Genomic DNA, 24,255 nt, shown 5'->3' with positions numbered 1-24,255 from the left:
CTACAAACAAGCGTAACCTATTTAATTGCAACAAGGGGACCTTATATGAAGTTCCAAAAGAACTTTATATGTATAGTTTTAAAGGCTATTTTCGAGTGTCACAAAGCCTAAATAAACTGCATAGTATACAAAATACTAGTCTTTAGAATGATGCTTTATTAAAAACCAAATAACAATTACCTTTTAGCTACATAGAAAAACAAGTAATCACTTACTCTACATCCTTTTATTTAACTTAAAATTGTATTCTTCATACATTATGTATTGCAGATATAATTCATTTTTAGGGTACTATTCAGTAGTGGCTGTCCCATTGGTACACAGGTCCTGGGGTTGGTCTTACATTAGCTGCTTGCTTCTCCCCTCTGAAAAACAAATAAATATATAATTTGCAGTTGATTAACACGGATCCTAAGACAATTAAACAGATCTTTTTAAATAGTTTCAGGCTAGCTTTTTAGCTACTCAGAAACAGCAACAATAAACCCACTACAATGAAAATAAGGTTTCACAAACCTGACTACGGCTTATGCGCAAAGCATTTCAAAATAAACAGTATGGTAGAATTTTTATGTGAAAGGCTTGGTAAGTAAGATGCTAAACAAATTTCCCTTAGTACCATGATAAATGGTACTGGCAGGGCAGGAGAAATGGTTTTAGTTTTGAAATATTTTTCAGGATAAACTAATATACTTTGCTGACCTAGATTATTTATTAAATTAAAAGAAGGCTAAAAATAAGCACATGCAACATGATTCTAGCTCGTAATCCCTTTACAAAATCTATATTCATATTATTTACTCTGCCTATCCTATTCATTCCATTGAACTCAGTAATTATATGAAATGTTCATTACCCTTTGTCAGAGCTGGCCTCCAAAAGCTTCTTAGTTAAATCCATGGGCGGCGCTACTTCACGACGAGCGTCTCGGGTAAAGTAATAGTTGTGAGAATGTCTGAAAGAAATTATAGTTATATAGTGACATTGTGGTATGTATATTTTGAATCGGAACTTACGTTAACTAATAAATATTTTGATACGGTGAGATATATATACTGGGAGAACCCATTTGACACTGAAAATATGTTAAGAGGGCAAAAAATAGGTTAGAATTTGTTGCTTACTTGTGAGACACTCCATCAGGGATCTCTGGTGGTGGCTGGGTCCTGTCGGCTATCAGAGGCTCGAAACGAAGTGCGTTCGTGTGTTTCCTCTAAAATACCAAAGAATATATCCCGTGAAAAGAGGATTTACGTTACATAATAGACCAAAACAAAACATTAAACTCACCCCAAGAAGGAAATCCCTAAATTTTTGCATTATTGGCGAAATATCGCGCAAAACAACTTTGGACTTACTCATTTTCGAAGATTTATAATATAGCAAAATAGATTTTTACAACTTAGCGCAGCTTTATGGATGACAGATCAGAAATAAACATCTGATTTTGACATAGACTAGAATGACACATTTTATCAGATTGCGTTTTGCGTTTGCGTTTTTAATCTACTGCGCTTTGTCTCATTTTCAATTTTAAAGCGTTTTGTTACAGGTTTGTTTAAGCAGTCCATTTTACAGTATTACGGAAATCTATACAACCAAAACGAACTTGAAGGTATTGATTCAGTAAAGTAAAAGACACAGTTATTCGTAAAAATGAGTTCTGCACGACCGGCAATAATTTTGTTGAATTTATTAGGGTAATCGTCACAACATGGCTATACAGAGTAGTGTACACACTCCCAACCAATGTATATACAAATTAGGCTAATTTCAAATAGTCCTAGCTAGCCAGTAGCTTTTACTAAAAACTGCTTGGATTCATTTCAACTTCTCCGAAATATAACAATGTCAGAAAAAAAAATATATTGACGCGTACAGTTTCATTTTTTCGGCTAAGTAAAATTAACATAATATTTAATATCCAAGAACAATGCTCTACACATCGAATATGGCGAAATACTTGTACCATCGTAGTCAATGCCTTATTGTGAGTTCAAATGATTTTGCCCTTGTTTGTACCTTCTTACCTACATCTATACTTTTACTCCTTTCCCGAGCGTTAAGACCAATAATCTTTAGCACAATGCATCCATTAACAGCATATTTTTTTACAGAAAAGCACCAACAATCCACTCAAGAATATAACGAGGACGACTATAATTCCAAACGCAGTACCTATACCCGAAAAGTATGTACAAAACCTCTTATTTTTTACTTATAACTGTTTCGGTAAAACTAGTGACGGACTTAGTATCTATCCACACACATCCCTGCTGGCGAATTGAACGAATCACAAATGTGAACAATAGAATTAATCAGTTTTACCTGGTTCTCCAGACTATATTTAAAGGAAACATATTTTGGCTCAGACTTAAAATAGGTATATAGATAACGCAGATCCTTGTCCTACGCGGTGATCGAACCCGCGACATATCGCGCTCAGTGAGCCTATCGTATTTGCTTTCTGTGCAGTCAAGTATGTCACATTTTTGGATATGCTACGAATGTGCTATTTGATACACATCAAATAGCACAGAGTATGCCAAGTAAGTCAAGGCAAAAGAACCGTCGGACATACGGGATCAAGATGGGTCGACGATATAGAAGGTCTCGGGTTGGATCTAGATGAGACTGTGTTAGGACTTTTGGAATAAAATGCAGATGCAGAGTTAACACACAATGGATTTTTATTTAGATGAAGTTTTACAAACGCCCGACGTCCACCATGACCGATTGCAGAGAGAGAGTTGCCAGTGTAACAAAACAAAAAAACATCTATATATCAAACATAAGTGTTGCCTCACATAATAGGTTGCTACAGCATATTTAACACACCCCCTCAACACTTAATTTTTGATTGATTAACCTGCTTAAACTAATATATCTAACTTTACCTTTATGTCTAGCAACTCTAGCATAACAACATCAAAGATAACTACCCCTTTATAACACAGTGGACACACTTGCCTTAACAACATAATACACATCCAGCCCCTTAACAAAATCAGTAAAAATTAAAACAAATTCAGAAGCAACACTAATAAAATATCACCCCCTTAATGGAAAACTTATTTTAAAATCTTACTTCTAAGTTTTACATACAACTGTCCACCTAATGCTTTAGTAAACATATCTCCAAGATTATCAGAACTACTAACATAGGATAGACTTACACAACCGTCATTAATTTTCTCTATGATAAAATGATATTTTACATCAATATGCTTAAGCCTCTTATTACTGAAATTGTTTTCTGCTATTTTGATTACACTCTGGTTATCCTCATTAATCTTTACTTCCAATTTAAATCCAAAATCTAATAATAAGTTTTTTAACAAGCATGACTCAACTATACCTAAACACAGTGCTACATATTCTGCCTCAGTTGATGACAAAGATACACATAATTGCTTTTTAGTACACCAAGATATTACACAATCAAATACTTTAAATATATATCCTGAAGTAGATTTTCTGTCTTTTGTGTCACCAGCCCAATCAGCATCAACATAACCCTCCAATTTATCATTACCATTACAACCATACACCAATGACAAATCTACTGTACCTTTCACATATCTCAATACACGCTGTAAACATTTTAATAGCAACATACTAGCACAGTGCTGATATCTACTTAAGAAACCAATCGCTACACACAAATCAGGCCTTGTAGCATTAGAAGCGTACAGCAAATTTCCAATTATCTGCCTACATTTCAATTCGATTTCTTTACTTTCAGATTTTTCCCTTCTTAACAATTCAAACTTAAAATTCTGATCAATAGGTATGTTACAAGCTTTGCAATCAGACATCCCATACTTTCTTAATACTTTTAACAAATAATCCTTCTGATTTATAACAGTCTTTCCATTTTCTACATCCTGTTCAATACTAATACCTAAATAGTTACAAGCCATACCTAAATCTTTCATAGCAAAGTTCTTACACAATTTCTCCTTGAACTTTCCGATCTGTATGTCACTATCACTAAAATATAGCAAATCATCTACAAAAATTAGCACATAAATGGAATACTCCTTACAACATTTAAAATACAAACATGGATCATTTTTGGATTTTATGAAACCATCACTACACATAAAATCATTAAACTTTCTATTCCAGTACTTAGGACTTTTCTTCAATCCGTATATAGACTTATTTAATTTACCTATTCCTCCATTAGGTAGTTTCATGTACACAGGTTCATCAATGTCACCGTAAAGAAAGGCTCCTGTTACATCCATCTGGTATACTGGAAGTTTCTTTTTTACTGCTACAGCTAACAAAGTACGGAAAGAAGTCAAACTTGCAACGGGGGCATAAACTTCTGCACCATCCATATCAGTCTGCTCAAAACCCCTAGCAACTAATCGGGCCTTGTATTGAATTTCTTGGCTTGGATTTTCTTTTATCCTGTACACCCATTTACTGTTTATTACCTTTATTCCCTTTGGCACCATTGCTACTTCACTCCATGTATTATTTTCTTTCAATGTGGTAATTTCTCTGTTCATAGCTTCTATCCAATTTTCTTTGTCTTCACACTCCATGGCTTCCTTAAGGGTACTAGGTTCATTATGCATGCTTATAAAACCAACCTCATAATCATCAAACCAATTGGGTGCTTTTCTAGAGCGTGTTCTTCTACTATCATTTACTTCTTGAATTTCTTCATCCTCTATAATTTCCTCTTCTAGAAATTCCACTTCTTGCATGATATTGTCACTTTCCTCACAATCCTCAAATTCTTCATTTTCTTCAGTGTTCGACACAGACTGGTATTCTTCATTGTTCAAGTTTTCTTCTATATCTAAATATATACACTCTTCTTCCTGCTCTGCTTTTTCAGGTTTATCATGTTTCTTCACAAATGTAACATCTCTCACTACTTCCACTGCATTTTGCCTTGGAAAATAGATCCTAAACCCTTTTGTGTACTCTCCGTAACCTACAAAAATACCTTTTTCTCCTTTTGCATCAAATTTCTTCCTTTTTTCTTTTGGTATGTGCACAAAGACTTCACTGCCAAATGTATGTAAACCATTAACATCAAACTTTTTCCCTGACCATGACTCGTATGGTGTTTTTCCTTCTTCTTTGCTATGGTAAGTTCTATTTAGAGTGTACACAACTGTGTTAATCGCTTCAGCCCAGAATACTTTGTCCATTCTTTTTGCATGCAACAAAGTTCTTGCTCCTTCAACTAGAGTCCTCATATCTCTTTCAGCTTTCCCATTTTGCTCTGGACAATAAGGTACTGTAGTCTCATGTGTCACTCCATGCTCTGCCAATAAGGTTTTCATTTCTGCATTTACAAATTCTGTCCCATTATCACTGCGAAGTGTACAAACTGGATTATTCAATGTTTTTGCCCTCATAATAAATTCTTTAATTTTTTCAACAGTTTCCGACTTGTAAGTTAAGAAATAAATTGTCCTATAGTTTGAGAAATCATCCTTTAATAAAAGAAAGTACCTTGACCCTCCTATTGACTTTTTTTCTATTGGCCCACACAAATCAGCATGCACCAACTCACCTGTCTTACTTGTAGATCTTCTACTACTATCAAATGGTAATCTATGCTGTTTGCCTTGTACACAAGCTGTACATGTGTCAATTGGTGACTCACTAAAATCAATATTATTTTTCTTTAAAATTCGTTTCACTTCCATATAATTTTGATGTACTAACCTCTCATGCCATTCACTTAACTCAAGTTTAGCTACATTAGCCGCCAAAGATTCTGACTTAAAGTCCATTACATACAGCTTCGAACATGATTCCTTATTAGCAATAGCACACACTCTATTATCCTTGGAAAATACACACTGATCATTAGTCATACTCACTTGAAAACCATTGCATACCACACTACCTACAGAAAATAAATTAATCTTTAATTTAGGAACATGCAAAACATTGTTTATCGAGCAACTGACATATTCTTCACCATCAAATGCCATTAATTTTATTTTGCCTATACCTAGAGCATTTAGGTGTCGTCCATCACCTATCATCACAACCTTAGGAGTGGATAACCTTTCATATTCACAAAATAATTCCTTCTGATATGTCATATGGTGACTGGCACCGCTGTCTACCAACCATTTTTCATCTATTAAACCATCACTTGCGCTAACTGGCACTTTAGACACAAAAGCATTTTCAGTTTTCTTATTATTTTTAGTAGCTTTACATTTGTCCTTAAAATGACCTGGCTTTTGACAGTTAAAACACACATCTTTAAGCTTACAATCTTTCTTCAAATGACCTGACTTGTTACATAAAAAACATTTATAATTACCTTTGTTTTTACCTTTTTGACCTTTAGAAAACAATGCTACACTTTCGTCTACCTTACTGCTACTCTTATTATTTAGACGTTCCTCTTCAACCAAGAGCCGTGCCGTTAAATTATCAACAGTCTGTTTTTCTTCTGCACATGATTCCCACGCACTAACAAAGTGAGAATACTTCGGTGGAAGTGACATGATGATTTTCGACATAGCCATCCTGTCGGTTACCGATTCTCCCAGTCGCCTCAAGATCTGCTGCTGTTCCTGCACCTTGGAAATAAAGTCCGCGACACTCATGTCATTTTCAAATTTTAGGGCAAAGAATCGCTGCTGTTGCAGCATCAGTGACGTTTCTCCACCTTTTTCATATATACTGTGCAGCCGGTTCCATACTTCATGCGCTGTTTGACAAGTAACTACTTGATGTAGAACTGGTTCCGCCAATCTTGTCACAATTGCACTCATCGCCTTCAAATCCTTGTCTGCCGACGCCTGCTCGGGCTCCGCTGACGCCTGACCGGGCTTCGCCGACACTTCATCTGGTTTTGTCGCTGCCGCTGCACTGCCATTACTGGGTTTGAGATTCGGATTCGTTACAACCTGGTATAATCCTTGTTCTCTCAAAATCACCGCCATCTGGAATCTCCAGACGCTCCAGTTCTTTGCTCCCTCCAGTCGTATTACGCCGAGCTTTTCCATCTTGATATTTCGTCTCGCAATAACAAAGCAAACCGAGTGACGCCAAAAATGCCGGCCGCCACCGCGTTCCTTCTTGCTTGTCGACACCCGACCAAGCTCCTTCCAGACGATTAATCCAAAGCCAATCTTCACCTAAATACGTTTACGGGCCTGGGCCCATAACCTGTTAGGACTTTTGGAATAAAATGCAGATGCAGAGTTAACACACAATGGATTTTTATTTAGATGAAGTTTTACAAACGCCCGACGTCCACCATGACCGATTGCAGAGAGAGAGTTGCCAGTGTAACAAAACAAAAAAACATCTATATATCAAACATAAGTGTTGCCTCACATAATAGGTTGCTACAGCATATTTAACAGACTGGCACAGGACCGTAGAAATTGGCACGAGAAAGAGGACCTATGTCCAGCAGTGGGAGGACAAAGGCTGTGGATGATGATGATAATGCCATGAGCCAATGCCATGTGCCACGGTTATGTTGGCATGATCCTCCATTAAATGAATTTTTTCAGTAATCTGGACAAGGATATGCTTCGAAACCTGCGTATAGCCGTCTCACCGAGCTATGGTCACGGATCTAATTCCTACGCGACCAACAAATGCACCAGCACATCTACTCTAGCTGGTGATCCAAAACGCTTGAGTAACATCCAGGACATAAGGTGAGATAATAAATTTAAGACCTAAATTTCTTGCTATATCTTTACCGTTTTAAGACAAGTTACTTTGATAAAGATAGCACTTTTTGATTAATTAATTTCCTTTTGGCGGTGTTGTACACAAGGGCATGACGCAACTTAAGAATATAATATGACATTATGTTAGTGCGCTTAAGATCGAGTTCGTAGCAGAAATATTTGCTGAATTCTGATTCTTGTGAAATTAAGGGTTAATCTCGATTGAAAGAGAATTTCCGCGAAGCGACAGAGTGCGGAGCGTTCCAAGGATCAGTTTTGCTCGCGTAGCCAGTAACGCGGCAGAGTTTTGCACTTTTACTCACGAGGATAAGACCCAAAATAAGCTAAGCTTCCACCATTCGTTGCCCCTATAGTGTGAAATGACTCTAAAGATTAAATTGTTGTGATATGTGATGTCTTCGTATTAATATACACTTATCTGTTTCAGAGCGGAAATTCTTGAGAAATGGGTCAAAAGGCCTCAGCCAGATATTCACAAAGAGTGGTTAAAAAATATTATGTTCAATTAAAATTACTTAGTATTCACTGCCAACCAATAGCTGTAAAGTTCTCTATATTAATTGTAAAAAGTATAACAGCAATCCGAGTATTGGATGAGTAAAGATTTAACTACTCCTTGACCATTCACAGTTAAAATTTAAAATTAAATAATTACTGTATTTATTTTATATGGTTGACGAAATTAAGGGGGCAGTATATAGAATAGGCATAGAAAAGGTTAATATACAAGTCACCTTTCTCTACAGAAAATATAAGGGGAAAATATGACCTTATGGTTTTTAACAATCCCATTTGTAATGAATGACTTTTTCCAAAACTGTCTGCCTATTACCAGCTCTGATTGGGCACTGTTATTAGTGAAGTTTTAATGAGTTATTTTTAAGTGTATCACGTCTTAAACATAATAGATAATTTACAGATATTGGTTGATTAAACATTAGGCTCTAAAATCAAACATCTGTTCAACAAACAAATAAAACAGGTTTTTGAATAAATTCGTGTATTATTTATTTCGTAGTCATTTTCATTACATTTCATATAACTTAGTGAATACCCTCTTACATACTATCTATGTACATGTCATAAATATATACTTAAAGTAATAATTAATACATTATTTGATTGTTAAATATTAATAAGAGTTATTCTAATATTCGATTGTTATACATTTCGTCTTGAGGTACTCGTTCAATGCTTCCTGACCTGAAATAAATAGATAATATGGATATTATTACATGTTATAAGTCACTAATTGTAGGGTTATCAGTATTCTGACTTTTAATTTATCATTAACGTCAGTAATCCTTATAATCGTAATGTTACTGGGATTCAACTTTGATGTTGGGTATAAGAGAATTATCTACATCACGAAAAAAGGTCTTACTGTATGTCCTTAATTAAACTTCATAAATTTGATGCGTCTAAAACTAGATTTTGTTTTGACTTTTTCTCAAAAACGAACTACGGTTTTGGGCGATAGGGTTTTTATAAAGCATCCCAACAGAAGAGTTTTCAGGTGGCGTTGTCATATAGTTTCAAACTAAACAGAGCTTGTATGAGTACTAGACTACTGAAACACACTTGTACATGTCTAAGTACATACATATTATACATAAATTACAATGGTTAAGAATGATGGAGATATATCTTACCTAAGTCCTTTCCAAATCCGGACTGCTTGAACCCTCCGAAGGGCGCGGCGACGTCGGTCTTGTTGTAAGTGTTGACGAAGACAGTGCCGGCGTCGATGCGCTCGGCGAACAGCATGGCGCGGGACACGTCGCGAGTGAACACGCCGCTAGCGAGACCGTACTCTGTGTTGTTAGCGCGACGGATCACGTCGTCCAAGTTTCTGTGTAGTTAGACGAATTAATTATTAGGAACTTTTTATAAAAATAATAGTTGGAATACGTGTATTGGGGAGTAGGGTACGAGAAAGCACGGCTGGAAATGGCTTTGTTATTACTTGACGACTTATTTAGTAATATACAAGGAGTAAATATCTTGATGGTTTCCAACTGAAAACAAGCTGAGTTACCAATGGTTGTTAATATATTTTTTGTTATTTAGCTATGTGAGATCCCTTATTCAGTCACAGGTAATTATTTCCACTCAATTTTGTAAACTTTTAACCTGAAGAATCCGTTAAAGGATACACTTTCAGGCAAGGATTTTAAAAATAACTAATTTATATCGGTATACTGACTTGCTGCTAAACTTGCTGATGATCATGATAGGGCCGAAGGATTCCTCCTTAGCGATCCACATGTGGTCCTCGATTCCTGTGAAGATGGCCGGCTCGAAGAAGTACCCCTTGCGGTCCGCGCGCTTACCGCCCAGCACCAGCGTCGCGCCTTCCGCGACACCGCGCTCTACGAACTAAAGGCGAAATAATGATTAATTTAAAAACTCTTGATAACATTGGTTTGGTTTTAAAAGTACCATGTTTATGGGTGCACGTAATTTTTTGATTTATACGGAGTAAACTTAACTTTTTAAAGCGTCCACATATTGCAGATGATGCACGATGACTAAAGTGTACTCGGCTTTAAGTGTCGAAACGATAAAAAAGGGCAAATTGTTTATTTTTTATCGATAGCCATACGTGTCTTTAAAGTTTTAATATCAACGATATCGACGACGATTAAAGTTAATAGCATAAATCTCACTCAACAACCACCCCAAAATACAAACCATACCTCAATAAGTTTATCCATATGCGCCTTATGGTTCTGCGGTCCATGCGCAGTGCCCCTGTGCAGCGGGTCCCCGATGCTGATCTTCTTGGTCTCTGCGACCACGCGTCGTACGAACTCGTCGTGAATGCTCTCCTCCACGAACAAGCGGCCCGCTGCTATACAGTTCTCGCCTTTGTTGAAGAATACTGATGCCATGCCCTGGGGAAAACAAAATGTGATGAATGTGGTGGTTAAGACATGATATGGTTTTCTTTAATCTAGATTGTTATCGCTGTAAACCAGCGCTTGGACTTTGTCTCGCATAAGTTCGCAGGCAGTCGCAGCATCATGCTGAGCGAGGGCAGTATTGCGTGGTTGTGACGCATACTACCCCTTCAACTTTGATTGTTTCTTTTATGGTATTGTTTTTATTTAAAAAAAAAAAAAAAAAAAAATGTATGCGTCTTCAATTACGCAATTAAACGTATTTCCTTTGTACTTCTTTATATAGTCAGGAATTTGGTTGGTCTTCACCTTTTCTTCGGTAAGCCGTACCCCCCTGAGAATAGCGTCAGTAAACCTAAACCACAGAGGAACGTCATCCACATTTGGTACCTAGCTAGTAACTTATACCCAATAACCAGAATACTTATGTTTCAAGTATCTAGTTTGATTTATTCTACTATCCTAGTTATATTACAATAGTGGGTATTTTTAAAAGTAATTCAGTTCACTTACATTTCTGACGGCCTTGTCGAGATCACAGTCTTCGAATATAACGAGCGGCGACTTGCCGCCCAACTCAAGAGACACCTTCTTCATGTTGGAAGCTGCACAAGACTTCATTATAGTCTGACCTGGAGAAACAAAGGTGACTCATCATAGTATATCAAACAAAAGCTGTAAAAATCACGTGAAAAACAACCTATTTCTTATTATAGAGGTTTAAGTTGTATATGAACGTATGATCGTAAGAATGTGAATGCATACGTCGGTGTCTGTGTACCTACGTAGGTGTAGTATAGATGATCTAATTATAAAAGTAAAGTAAAGAAATATTATCGTTATACTGTAAAAGACACTAGTTCCTGCAGTCAAACAGTAAAACAGTTTTGTGGGGCATACATGTTTTATGTGTTTATTTGTATTTTATTAATAAATACTAAATTGACTGATTGAAATTGACGCGATAACTTCGCCTTCAGTTTCACGCAGGATAACTCCCAAATAAAGGGTTATATGGAAACTGATAGATTACGACAGTCTTTACTCTACGCGAAGCTTCGGTAAAACAATAACTAAAGGTTCTTAATATGAACTATAATTAGTCGTACCGATCTCCGTGCTCCCAGTGAAGCCCAGTTTCCTGACTAGCGGGTGGTCGGCGAGCGCCTGTCCGCAGACGGCGCCGCTGCCGGGCAGGATGTTGATGACTCCCGGGGGAATGCCCGCCAGAGCGGATAGCTCCGCGAACTTTAAAGCTGTTAGCGGACATACCTGCGGTAAAGGAATTTATTATTAGAGATAAATATTAAAATGAGACTGGGTTCAAGTAGAGAGCGGTCCCAACTATTTTTACAGATAGATATGATTGAAAGATACTGAGTTAATGGAGAAAGCGGGTTATTTTTTTTTTCAGAAAACTGGTCGCATTCAGCCTTATATCGAGGTATATACAAGGAGGGACGACTGGGAGGGCAGACTTATTAGGTATTAAATCAAACTTCGAGGGCAAAAAATAATAATCGTAATTGTATTTTTTATACGTATCAAGTTGTAGAACTTTAATGCTTAATAACTAAATTAATCATTTTTTTCTCATAAACTTCGCTTATTTTCGTCTGAACAGACAATAATATAATGTGATAAACTTACGGCAGCAGGTTTCATGACAACAGTGTTGCCAGCAGCGAGACAGGCGGCCATCTTCCACGACAGCATCATGAGAGGGTAGTTCCACGGTGTTACCAGTGCGCATACGCCGATAGGTTCCTTCTTAGTGATTGCGAGATTCCTGTGAAAGTGATAAAGGTAGGTATCGAGAAATATTTATAATTTTGCTATAAACTATTTCTATAACTTGATGCTTATTTATTTATTTTTTAAACAGATTACAGTACACGAGGAGAGCTGCCAGTTGGGAGTGGGCAAAACATTTTATAATTATTAAAAATAACTTACATTTTGTCATTATTATCTAGTAAATCTCAAGTCCAGCCTTTGTGGATATTAATAAAACACAAAAACTCTTACATTACTATAGGCATACCTGAACAAAATTTATACTGAATTATCAATTTATTTATTTACCTGTTAGGTCGAGCATGGTTAATAGGTATGGTGGACCCTTGTATCTTGTCACACCAGCCCGCGAAGTACCGCCACGTGTCTATGGACATGCCGACGTGTGTCTTCAGTGCCAGAGTGTATACTGCGCCTGAGTCTATGGTCTCTATGGTCGCGAGTTCTTCTTTGTGCTGCTCCATTAGGTCTGCTAGTCTGTTGAGTTTAGTATACTTAGAATATTTGTGAGTGTATTAAAATTACCTCGTTTTTTGAGGGGAGGCGAACTTTAAAAGGCCCCCATGATGGGTTTTTACAAGACTGGAGTGAGTTAGATTGTTAAATGTATGTGCAAATTTCAAAAAATATTTGAGTCTTTTTTTAATGAATACAGCTAATAGTAAACTTTGTGTTCATAGTTTTAAAATGATCATATTCCCTTTTGTGAGACCACATTTAGTATTAACTTACATTATTCATTCTTCAGTGAGCATGAAACATCAACACAACATCAATAACGAGACAAAAAATACCTTACTCTACCAAAAGCAAACAAAAAACTCACTTGAACAACAGTTGCCCTCTCTCCCGCGCACTAATCTTCGACCATTCTCCTTCTTCAAACGCCTTCTTAGCCGCCTTCACGGCCTTATCAACATCACTGACCGAAGCACTCTGTACCTTACAAATCACGCTCTCATCCGTCGGATTAATCAGAGTCAAAGTCTTTCCGCTATCAGCATCCACAAACTTGCCATCGATAAATAATTGCGTCGGGAACTTAATCTTCATTTTATTACACTCCATTTCAACTCCATCGTAGATAATTTCCTTACTAGCTGACCCTCCTCTAGATTTCAATATCGCTGTGTTGTAGAACTCTTCGAAAGTCGTGTTCATGTATATATCTTCGTTTTGTAACTCTAATTCGGCTATGTCTTTAACTTCCTCGACTAGTCGTACGACGTCCATGGAGCCGGCCCCTGACGCGAAGAAGTCCGTGTCGTTTTCAATGTCGATCCGTAGTATAGCCTTCCATATGTCTCGCACGTTTTCCACGAATTGTTTTTCTTCGGCAGTCAGTTCTAAAGTGATTTTGTCTTCGTTTGCTTTGAAGAAGTTTTGGGCGTTGATCATTTTGCCGTTCACTTTCAGACGTTGGATGTTTAACTGTAGAAAAGAAAATGATATGTGGGTAAAGGGATAAAGACATTTTTCTAAGATAATTTTTAAATATCGCAATTATAGAGAAATCTCTTTAGATTAATTTGCCATCAAGATGAAGCTGTCGCATTTTGAAGTTCATAATATTCACAAAAGTACAACCAAGTAATAAATTAAAGACGCTCAATTCAAAGATATTTTTTATTTAACATGTTTGATCCCACATACCTTAACACCATCATTAGCAGTAATGAGCAACCCAGCTTCATGTACCACAGCGGGTTTCTTCAGTCCCTCTATAAGCAACAGGTCTCCTTGCGTCTCGTACTCCGCCTCCCATAGACTAGAGCCGAAGAACTTGACCTCTATGGTGTCACCTTCTACAACTCCTTCTTTTGTCTGTGGTTTGATCTGAGTTGTGGCCCCGGGGGAGGAGTCGAGGCCTCGGATGAAGTTGTGGAGGGCTACACCTCCCTTTGTCCAGTCAATCTGAGAAAGATGCCTTAGTGATTTATTGGTATATTAACTTACTTATATAAATTATGCTCGACTGGTAGAGAATGCCTAAAAAGGCGTTGTGCATAAAAGATAAATAAGTAAAGTAGGGAATACAGTTAAGGGGACTTTAATCCATTTGCCTTATTTAACGGATATTACAAAAATAGCCCTAGCTTTCCAAATGCTACAAAAAGAAAGAACTTTGACAAAAAGCTGTTCCGTCAAACAGCTAGTCCTGGAATAAAAATAACGCGCTTTCAATAATGTATGAGATTATTACCTGGTGTGTCTCTGCCTTGAAGAGAGCGGGATCGTAAGTGGCTCCCTCTTCGGTTTGCTTAATCCTGGGCGCGGTGTTATTTGCTACCATATTTACTGACTCAGCTAAGGCTTTGATACCTAGACAAAATAAGTAATATTTCAGTTAACCTATAAAGATTGTTAGTATATATTAAAAGTCTATTTCAGTATTGTAATATTTCATTATTTAAAATAATAATCTAATATTTTATTATCTAATATTAAAACAGGAAATTCTTTCTATTGAAATTATGTTCCGGTATTATCTTAAACAGTCCGTGAGATTTTAAAACAACTGATATTCTTATAATGCTAGTATTTTAAATTTTAATAGAGATTGATAATATAGGAGGAAGTACAAGTCAATAGTATGTATAACATATATATTTCCCAGTACATTTGTAAATACCGTTTGATTATAATCCATCTCGCGAGATGGTGTTCAGTAACATATACTGCTAGTAAATTAACGCAATATTTTTTGTTTTTTTTTTAGAATTGTTTATTTGACAAATTTTCTACTAGCACGCTGTCTTTCTGCTTACGATACATTACATACAAGTAACAGAGACCAAACATATGTTAGTCTGTTGTTCGTTTATCACGCAAAAACTACTGGACCGATTTCAATAAAACTTTTTGTAGCTTGAATATTAGTCCTCGCCAACATATCGGCTATGATTTATTTTAAAGACCTGAATATCTTATATAGAAACCTATCAGCCCAGCTACTCAGATAAGGTTTTTTAGCATGATAAGCATAATACCGTATTAAAACAGAGCTCGCCTGGAGCACCTTATGTGGGACGCTAACACTCAGCTTTTCCATATAAGATATGAATTTGAAGATTGTTTTTTCCTTTCTTACCTTCAGGATAGAGATATTTGTTGTAGATAGAATCGACTGTGTCATCAATAGTTACTGGGAAGCTCTTCTGAAGGAGGATCGGGCCGGTGTCCAGGCCGTCGTCAGCCCAGAAGATGGACAAGCCGCAGGTTGTGTCACCCTCTATTAAGGTCCTGAAAAGGATAGTTTCAATGTAACGTCTATAACATCGGATAGTGTGCCCTATTCAAATGCTAATACGAGCAATTTTCAAATCCCTATTAACATTCCCTTGCCCTTAACCTACTTTGCTTTTATTTGGGGTTCGCACAGATAAGTTTTCTTTCATACCTTCCTATCTGAGGTCATCTCACGTGTAACACTTCTTGCATCCATATCGTCTTCAATTATCACATCCCTATATGAGGATATTTCCACGGTTTGCATTGGATCTAGTATTTTCTCTGTTATTAACGCAGATTAACACTTTGGGGAGAAGATGTTTATGTCATTATCTTTAACTTTTCTTTGACCTAAAACTATATTGACTCGAAATAGGACTCCAGACGAATAACGTTCACAAAAATGGAATACTATAAATAAATGTCATTTCCAGTTTCATAACAAGGGAATTGGTTTGTTTACTCATATTAGGAAATTATGTAAAAAAACACAAATTGGCTAATTTTTAAGCCTCGGTAGGAAATGGATGATTACATACTGCAAGGCTTGTAATTTAAGTAATTTTGTTGCTAACGCAGGGTTCGGACACGCGATCGTGACAATACAATATTAAACCTCTTTGTAAACCTGGCCATGAATTGCGAATGTAATATTTCGCGACGTATCGCTATTGTAGTCTTATTTTGAATACTAGTTCAAACTAGTTTCTAGCCAGTTGTGGTTTATACTGGTTTTTATAGACTGTCTTGGATTTAGAACATTTCTTCGGAATATTTTTGGAATCTCTTGATTAGACTCTATCGGCTGCATTCACAAACAATACATGCACAAAGACGTTTCAATGTTTATTTATCACTAAATTTCATCATACAGTGACAGAGACCGCATGAGACTTTACTTTTAATTGACTTACGATCCCAAACAACTAAACGTTTGTAAGTTGCGAATATACATTTTGACTGAGGATAAACTAATAAATAGATAGAAATAACTTTCTTTTTTTTTCGCGTAGGTCGATCTTATTATCTATTGGCTGGTTAAAATGGCTGGTCGTTGAAAAATAATCCTATAGAATAATTTGTTTGGCGATAACAGGGTATCTTAGGGATCAACACTACTCATTTTATCCTTACTTAGTTTTAAATTAGCTAATATTACATAAGCTTAATTATTAATTTAAAAGTACCATTTACAAATGATCTTAAAACCGCACGGGATTTTACAATACGATGTAATTACCTTATTAATTAATATTTTAGTCGGGTATTCCAGAACATAATTAATTAATACGCAATTAAAAGTTGTGTCATCATGATTGACAGTATTGCAAATGTATTACGTGATTTAAATCATTTATTTATCAGTGATGTGATTGAATATGGATGTCAGCTATCGCGGCATAAAGTAGCCTGTCCCTTCTAAATTACAAAATCTACTAAAGTTTTACTAAAATAGGTTTAGTGATTTAGCCGTAAAATTGTAATAAACAGACAGATTTACTTATTATTAAGTTACCTGCGCCCGCGTGGAGTATCGATTAAGCAAAATCCTGTTTTTCTTTTTTTCAATTAGAGCAAAACGAACCCTATGTTACTTTGAATCCCTCCAAGAACATGTGTACTTCATGATGCTGGGTTAAGTATTTTTCGCGTGTATCACACAAACTGACAACATAATATTAGTAGAGATAGACAAAAGTACAGACTACGGTGTAAAACCAATGTAAGTATGTTATTGTGTGTATTCCGGTGAAAACCGAAACTGTTTTTAATACACACTTCACTTGAATCGTCTGTTTTGGTAATTGTGTCTCCGTTACCTTTGTTTTAACGTTTCCTCTCAATCACTGGGTTTACAATACATAGTCATAACAATTTATTCCGGCCTCAATATGTTATTGGTTCAATGTCAAGCCTCAGAGAAGCCTTTTCCTAACTATGTTGGGGTAGGCTTCTTCTAACCAGAAGAAGTATTACTAAGTACCAATGCTATACACGGAGCAATTGCCTATCTGAGCTCCTCAACCCAATTACCTGGGCAGCAAGATACCCCTTCCTAAATACTCGTAACGACTGTGACAGATGTATGAATAACAGCCGGGATCCACAATGTAACGTGTCTTCCGAAACACGGAGGAACTCGTTTTGACATAGATCCACCCATCCACGGACCGACTGACCGATCAACCTCAACGGTTTAATTATAATTAATAATTTTTCTGTTCTTATTACCTCTGAAACTATTTATACTTCGGCTCTTTAAACCATTTGCATTGGAGAGTTGTTCAACATCCCATCTACAGATGGATTCTCGGGATCTCACCGATCTTTACGACATTTGTACATTATACACGCTTGTTCTATACTTGTGTAAAAGATGATATTATATGCACGCGATGATACCTATATTTATAACTATACATGTAGAATAATTTCCTTGCCGCAAGAACTAGTAACACGTAACTAGAATTTCTTCGCAATCACCCTAAGCATAAGAAAAATCTTGCAAGTAATATGTAATTTCAAACGGCAAAAAAGTCATTATGGAAAATATTTAATAAGCGAGATGCTTCGAATACCTTAGTTAATGGAAAATGTAGTAGACGTACAAGAAACCAGTAAACTAGAAACTTAGAACTAGTAAACTAAGTTGTTTACCTAGCGTATATATATATATATATGTGTGTATTTTTGTTTGTGCTATTAAATATAAACTGCACAGATAGACCAGTGGTATAGACCACCACGCCAAACACAATGTGCGCGAATTATCGCGGGTTCAATCCCCGTGAAGTAAAAGCATTTGTGCGATCCACGCATTATCAGTTGCATCTTTTCTACCTGTTCAAACAGCTTTAAATTGCTTTTTGCAGTAATGCGGAAGTAGCTTTAGGGATTTATCGCGGGGGTTTCACGAACATTCAAGTCAAATCTTTGCGTTTGGCAATGTCGTTTCAAGTGACCATGGGCACAAGCCCTTAGTGAATGTACCGACTTATGCAGAAGGTAATCAATTTTAATACAGTCTGTTGCAATCGACGTGCAATCGATCTCGCGACTAGCAATACTTAATTACATAACAACATTAACTGTTTAGAGTTAATGATAGGAAACCTGTTTGATGACATATTCAAACATATTTCATCATTTAACTTTTGATAAGAAGTTACGAGACTTTTATTTACATATTTCGTTAATTATGTAATGATATTCATGTATTTACGTTATGGGTTTATGGTTACCTATTATTTCTTTGAAAGCATTGCTCTCTAAATATATCATAGTAAAGATATATAGATATTGCCAAAGTATGGAGTGTTTTACAGATTCTTCTTTTCCTAAAGAATGACATTCGAGAGGTCTGAAAATGTCTTACTCTAAATATACTATTTCAAAGTAAAGTCTATTTTGATTCGCAACTTGAAAAAGAGGGAGTAGGTAGGTACTATCATATCAAAACTGAACCTTACAATAAATATATAATAATGCCAATGTTAGTAGTTAGTAGTGTTAGTTTCAAATACCTAGGTCTCTTGTAAAACAAAGTTTGTCATGATATTTATTCATTACTAGTCTAGTGCTAATTTAATCATCATGACATGCATAAACAATTTGAAGACAAAAACGTTTCCACTGCTAAGTTGGAACGTGTACCTTAATCAATGAAGGTCATGTTTGGTGAAAAAAAAAATATAAAGATTTTATTGACATGGAACTGTTCCGGAAATTTATAAACAGTGAGTTATTTATATTGGTAAATATTTCCGCAACCACAATTGCTTTAATTGGTGTCGTTATTCGTCCTAATTTGGAGTGGGTCCTAATTCAACATATTTGTATTATCAGCTCATTTTCATAATTCTAGTGTAATTTCAGACGATCGTAAGTAAAAAAAAATATAAGACTATCTGAGTCGGTGAATTTCGTATCGAAATACAGACGAAATTACAAAATAAATAAGAATATCAAGACAACCATATACCTATCAAATTGGATAAAAATGCACACGTTGTGCAAATTAGATTAAAATTGGTTTAGTAGTTTAGGGGTTCGTTACTTACCAGTTAATAGACGAAGCTCCTCTATGCCTTGGCAGAATACTGGGGTGGTAGCAGATGCTCTCGTACTTGGGATGGGTGATCACTTCCATGGGGATGAACTGAGTGCAGAATGGCAGGACGTTGATGTCGGCGTTTACCTGGTAAACAAAAAAATATTTGAGTTTTCATCCTTTTTTATATAGGAATTTACAGAGTTTCAATTCCTGTGATAAATATACTGGCTATTTATTAAGAATGGCATCAGCTACCTCTTCAAGTTGAACCGGAAGTCCTCAAAGACAGATACACTTGATGTCCTGAAGCCTTCTAGACCTCAATTTGATTCTTTAACATTATATCGATCTTAATAAGAACGAGTTTACGCATTTTTGGTTCTAATGTTCCCATTTCAATAGTTTTTACTACAGAAAAATAATTGAATATAGCGAGTCTGATACTACTTTACGTCATAGCGTGATTTTCATTACACGACCCCATTTGACATGCCAATTTGTTTCTCTCATTAACAGTCATGCCATTCAAAAGATTAGAGCAAAAGTCTTAGTGATAAGCGATCTTTGTAAGATCTTTCTGAACATTCCAAGAAGTTAAATAGGATTTTACATAAATTTTTGCAAACTATTCCGAAAGTTAACAATAGCACTTTTATTTCAATAGATCTAATAGTAACGTCTTAAAAATATATAAATTTATACATTACAAAATAAAAATCATATGTTATTTACAAATCACCAAAAATACATCTCTATCCCTGCCAAAGTCGGATGGACGGTCTATAATTATTTAACTATTGGTAACATCCTTCAATGTTTTTGTTGGTATACATTCTACTATTAGATGCACTATTTATATGTAAGACACTAAGAATGACATATATTATGAGGAGAAAGTTCCTACGCTAACCCCACATCTTGAAGTAACACTCCTGCAGATGTGGAAGAGTACCATGACTACTTCATTTACAAATTTGTCTGTCGTCTGTCGTCTTGCTTTATAAGTCGTAGCAGGCATCCAGGAACCGCGACTCCTTCCGTAGACTATACCGTTAGCTACTGAGCCATCGAGCCGTATACGTAATACATAATTATATTAACCACAGAATGCCATCTAGCTTGGTAATAAGATACGAGTAAGCTATATCTAGCATATACGATCATAATACAATGACCAAGTTAGATAGAAGAGGTCAACAGTGCAGTGGGAATAGTGACTCGGATGATACAGTACACTCTGAATTATGTCACTAGCTATCAATAGTGAACAGAGTATATTAGCTATAAGTTATAGCTATAGATTGATAGTAGCTCATGTGAAACTACATTACTGTGTAATTAGGTGTCGACGGAATGATACACGGATATACGGAATTTTAAGCCCCGACGCATAAAGTTATAAGTGTGACGTGTCTGTCTGTCTGTGACATCATACTCCTGTGTTCCAAAAGGATTTGACCGATTTTAATTCAGCATATTTTGTATTAAAGGTGAATTATATGCGAGTGTTCTTAGACATGTTTGATAATAATCGGTAGACAAATTTAATAGTTGCGGGGGCTAAAAGTAATTACTGTCGCGGGTTTTTTTTTGTTATCTCGCACCAATATAAGACGTTTTAAATTCGATTGCTATCGATCAATTCGATGTCCGATCGTTTATTTTATCGCCTATCATTACTAGAACTAAATATAGTGGTAGAGGATGTCGGTAAAAGAAGACCACTGTTTATAACGGAAAGCGACGCAAAAACGGACACGACTTACTCAATAACATACAATCAAGCACGGGTACTTATTTATAGCTTTCTATAGATACGATTGATCTATATGGATACATTGCCTACTAATAACGAAAATTTTCACTAACTACTGTAGGTATTTGAAGCAGAAATGAATTAATAAAAAAAATATTCAATCCCTAAAATGAACTTTTTTGAATAGTTTCAGTTTCAGACCTTCTGCACATTACAATATGGCTTGTTTTGGTCCATATTTTTAAAATCGATCATTGTAGATCTTTTAATATGTATAACATAAATAATGAGTTCCTTGTTTTTTCTGATCGCAGTAGTAAACTATTCAACTAGATAGCCAGTTTATTGATTGATAATGACAATAATAAATAGGAAGCCTGTATTGTTACTTAATTTATATATATTAGGAGAGATGTCATCTTTTAATGTTTAAACAAGTGCTAAATGCAGTCTCTTAATAATTTGTAAGTATTTCAACAAAATTGAATTATTCTGATGATTCATTTATTTATACTAATGGTATTTAGGTTTTATTATTAGATTTAGTGTAATTTTTTTCCTTCCTTATTTTTTTTATTATTGAACACAGCACAATTCCATGGCTTACACTGCTTGCAGTTATGGACAATATTTTGGGCTTTAGCAGATTTAAAAAAGTAATGCTCCACAATAAAGTTTAAAAAAACGTATTTTTCAAAAAAAACAAATGATGATGTTTAGATTTACTGGTGAATAGCGGCAATTAAGTTTTAACGAAAAGCTTTTGTTCATCAGCAGACATATGAGGTAGCCATAATATTGTAAACAAAATTAGCAGAAAAATCTAGTTTCAACCAAAAAAAATCTAAAGTTTTTACCAACATAGTTACGAACTCGAATGTTTCTCCAACATAGTAAAGAATATAATCACAAACAATTTTTTAACATTATATATTTTTTTAAACACAGACACACATCAGTATAATAAGTAGGTAAGTAGCAAAAAGTATTACTCACAGATTTGTACTGTTCCAATACTTCGGGTATCACCTGACCTTTGACCCTCCATGTCTTGTATTTGTACACCGGTTTGCCGTTCTGAGCAGCAATTGTGGCTGCAAATAAATTTAATTTTAGTTTTTGTGATAATTACATAATATGTGGTGAGAGTTTTTTGCTGTTGTATTGTTTAGGTAATCAACTGGAGATATTGTCATGATTAATTTGTATTTATGGCATATTATTATATTGATTCCAAAGTCAACAAAGAATAATGGAAATAAAAAAAAAATCATAATGTTTTTATAATAATGCTGAGATATAATAATTTATATCTTTTTTTTTGTTTATAAAGTAGATACATTAAAATATGGATGAGACAGAACAAATTTAAACTGATCATTAGACACAAATTCAAAATAAAATGCACTTATCACATTTTAATTTAACATTTTATTAATTGAATCACTATATTATACTATAAGCATTAATTAATCAGCTAAAAATAAATTTGTTCTTAAGTATTTTTTTTATAAAAGTACTAACCTAGTGGGTCTTCCCGGTTCCCCTTATCCAGTACAGTGAACACTCCGACCACTTCATGACCATCTTTCTGCAGCAGCTTGAACACCTCCGCTGCAAATGTGCTCTGACCTATTATGGCCACACGGAGACTCTTCTTAGGAGCCTAAAATAAAAAAAAACATTTGAGTATAAATTAAAAATTAAGTAAAATTTGCGACATTATAATGATTGGGGAAGTTTTAAATTAGCATATACATACACTAATTTCATTTTGTCAACACTTCATATAAATTAAAATCATCTGTTTTTAATTTAACACATTAAGCTAGATAAATTTTATAGGTTGATAGTAATTTACTTGATTATTAAACCAGCATATTTTAGATTTAAAAATGGAACACCAAATTATTCTACAAGGAAAATAAAAAAGTATCACTACTTAGAATGATGAACACATTAAATATAAATTTAATAATAATTAAAACAATCGAAATCCGAAAATACTTACATCACCGGTCAATGAAACAGGTGGCATGTTTGTTTACGTTTGAAAACTTGATTTAATTAAAAAAAATATTACAGCAACTTGTTAGCCCCACTTCTCGCGAAGTGGCGCGCCGTCGAACTAATACGAAACCAAGCGTACGCTCTTATTTAGCTTCTCCACCACCGACTTAGCCTTGACATCGCTATCGTAAGTTTAGCCGCATCACTTTAAATTACGATAATAATGGAAGAGCACGGGCCGCCGTACTTACTTATTCATTTCGAAAGTAAAAATGCAATGCCGCCAAAATTTGACAGTTGATTGTTTGACAAAATATGTTTTGACATCTAAATCATGTCTCAAAGACAAAAAAGGCATTCCGGAAATAACTCATTTATTAAAAAAAAAAACGAACTTTGTAATATTATTTTGTATTTGATCTTTTTGTACGGTACCAAGAAAAAAAATTGCTTACAACAATAGGCGGAAAAAAGTTCAGTAGTACCTTTTACGTCGTCATTCTCAGAAGTCAATTTCTAAATTCGCAACTTGAATGATCTATCAAATACCTAAGTCCTTTCAGAAACTTGATTAATTTACTCCACAATATGTTTCTAAATTACCATTTTACTTTAATATTTTCTACCAATATAAATGCAATTTAAATTCGTCTGGTATCACACACCATTTTGTTTAAACATGCCTATTCACTGTTCAACAAATAATTGCTGATAATAATTCGTAAACAAAACTGGCATACCTAAAACGGTTAAGATAATAACTGAATCCAGTTAAAAGCGGTTCTCAATATTAGCGGT

The 24,255-nt window shown here is 35.3% G+C and overlaps 3 protein-coding genes across 3 annotated transcripts; 1 reads left to right on the top strand and 2 right to left on the bottom strand.

Annotated features, from left to right (window-relative positions):
* Positions 1 to 136: 136 nt before the first annotated feature.
* Positions 137 to 1,430, bottom strand: LOC113502797 (NADH dehydrogenase [ubiquinone] 1 alpha subcomplex subunit 7-like). Its single transcript, XM_026884493.1, has 4 exons — positions 1,291 to 1,430; positions 1,125 to 1,213; positions 857 to 955; positions 137 to 365 (listed from the first exon to the last, which is right to left on the bottom strand). Exons 1-4 carry the CDS (start codon positions 1,360 to 1,362, stop codon positions 296 to 298), a joined length of 330 nt encoding a protein of 109 aa, XP_026740294.1. The 5' UTR covers positions 1,363 to 1,430; the 3' UTR covers positions 137 to 295.
* A 407-nt stretch (positions 1,431 to 1,837) lies between these two features.
* On the top strand, positions 1,838 to 8,701 carry LOC113502776. The gene is made up of 4 exons (XM_026884462.1): positions 1,838 to 1,990; positions 2,118 to 2,191; positions 7,521 to 7,670; positions 8,134 to 8,701. The coding sequence occupies exons 1-4, from the start codon at positions 1,934 to 1,936 to the stop codon at positions 8,213 to 8,215; spliced, it is 363 nt and encodes a 120-aa protein (XP_026740263.1). The 5' UTR covers positions 1,838 to 1,933; the 3' UTR covers positions 8,216 to 8,701.
* LOC113502774 (cytosolic 10-formyltetrahydrofolate dehydrogenase) lies at positions 8,690 to 23,485 on the bottom strand. The gene is made up of 16 exons (XM_026884457.1): positions 23,459 to 23,485; positions 22,972 to 23,113; positions 22,444 to 22,541; positions 19,699 to 19,835; positions 15,498 to 15,649; positions 14,610 to 14,728; positions 14,060 to 14,320; positions 13,233 to 13,837; positions 12,695 to 12,883; positions 12,260 to 12,398; positions 11,719 to 11,881; positions 11,123 to 11,241; positions 10,406 to 10,603; positions 9,913 to 10,085; positions 9,359 to 9,558; positions 8,690 to 8,909 (listed from the first exon to the last, which is right to left on the bottom strand). Exons 1-16 carry the CDS (start codon positions 23,483 to 23,485, stop codon positions 8,854 to 8,856), a joined length of 2,778 nt encoding a protein of 925 aa, XP_026740258.1. The 3' UTR covers positions 8,690 to 8,853.
* Between the last annotated feature and the right edge of the window lie 770 nt (positions 23,486 to 24,255).

The sequence above is a fragment of the Trichoplusia ni genome, chromosome 18 (assembly GCF_003590095.1).
Source record: "Trichoplusia ni isolate ovarian cell line Hi5 chromosome 18, tn1, whole genome shotgun sequence".
NCBI lineage: Eukaryota > Metazoa > Arthropoda > Insecta > Lepidoptera > Noctuidae > Trichoplusia > Trichoplusia ni.
Note: the sequence above shows the minus strand (reverse complement) of the source record. Positions and strands in the feature narration are given on the sequence as shown.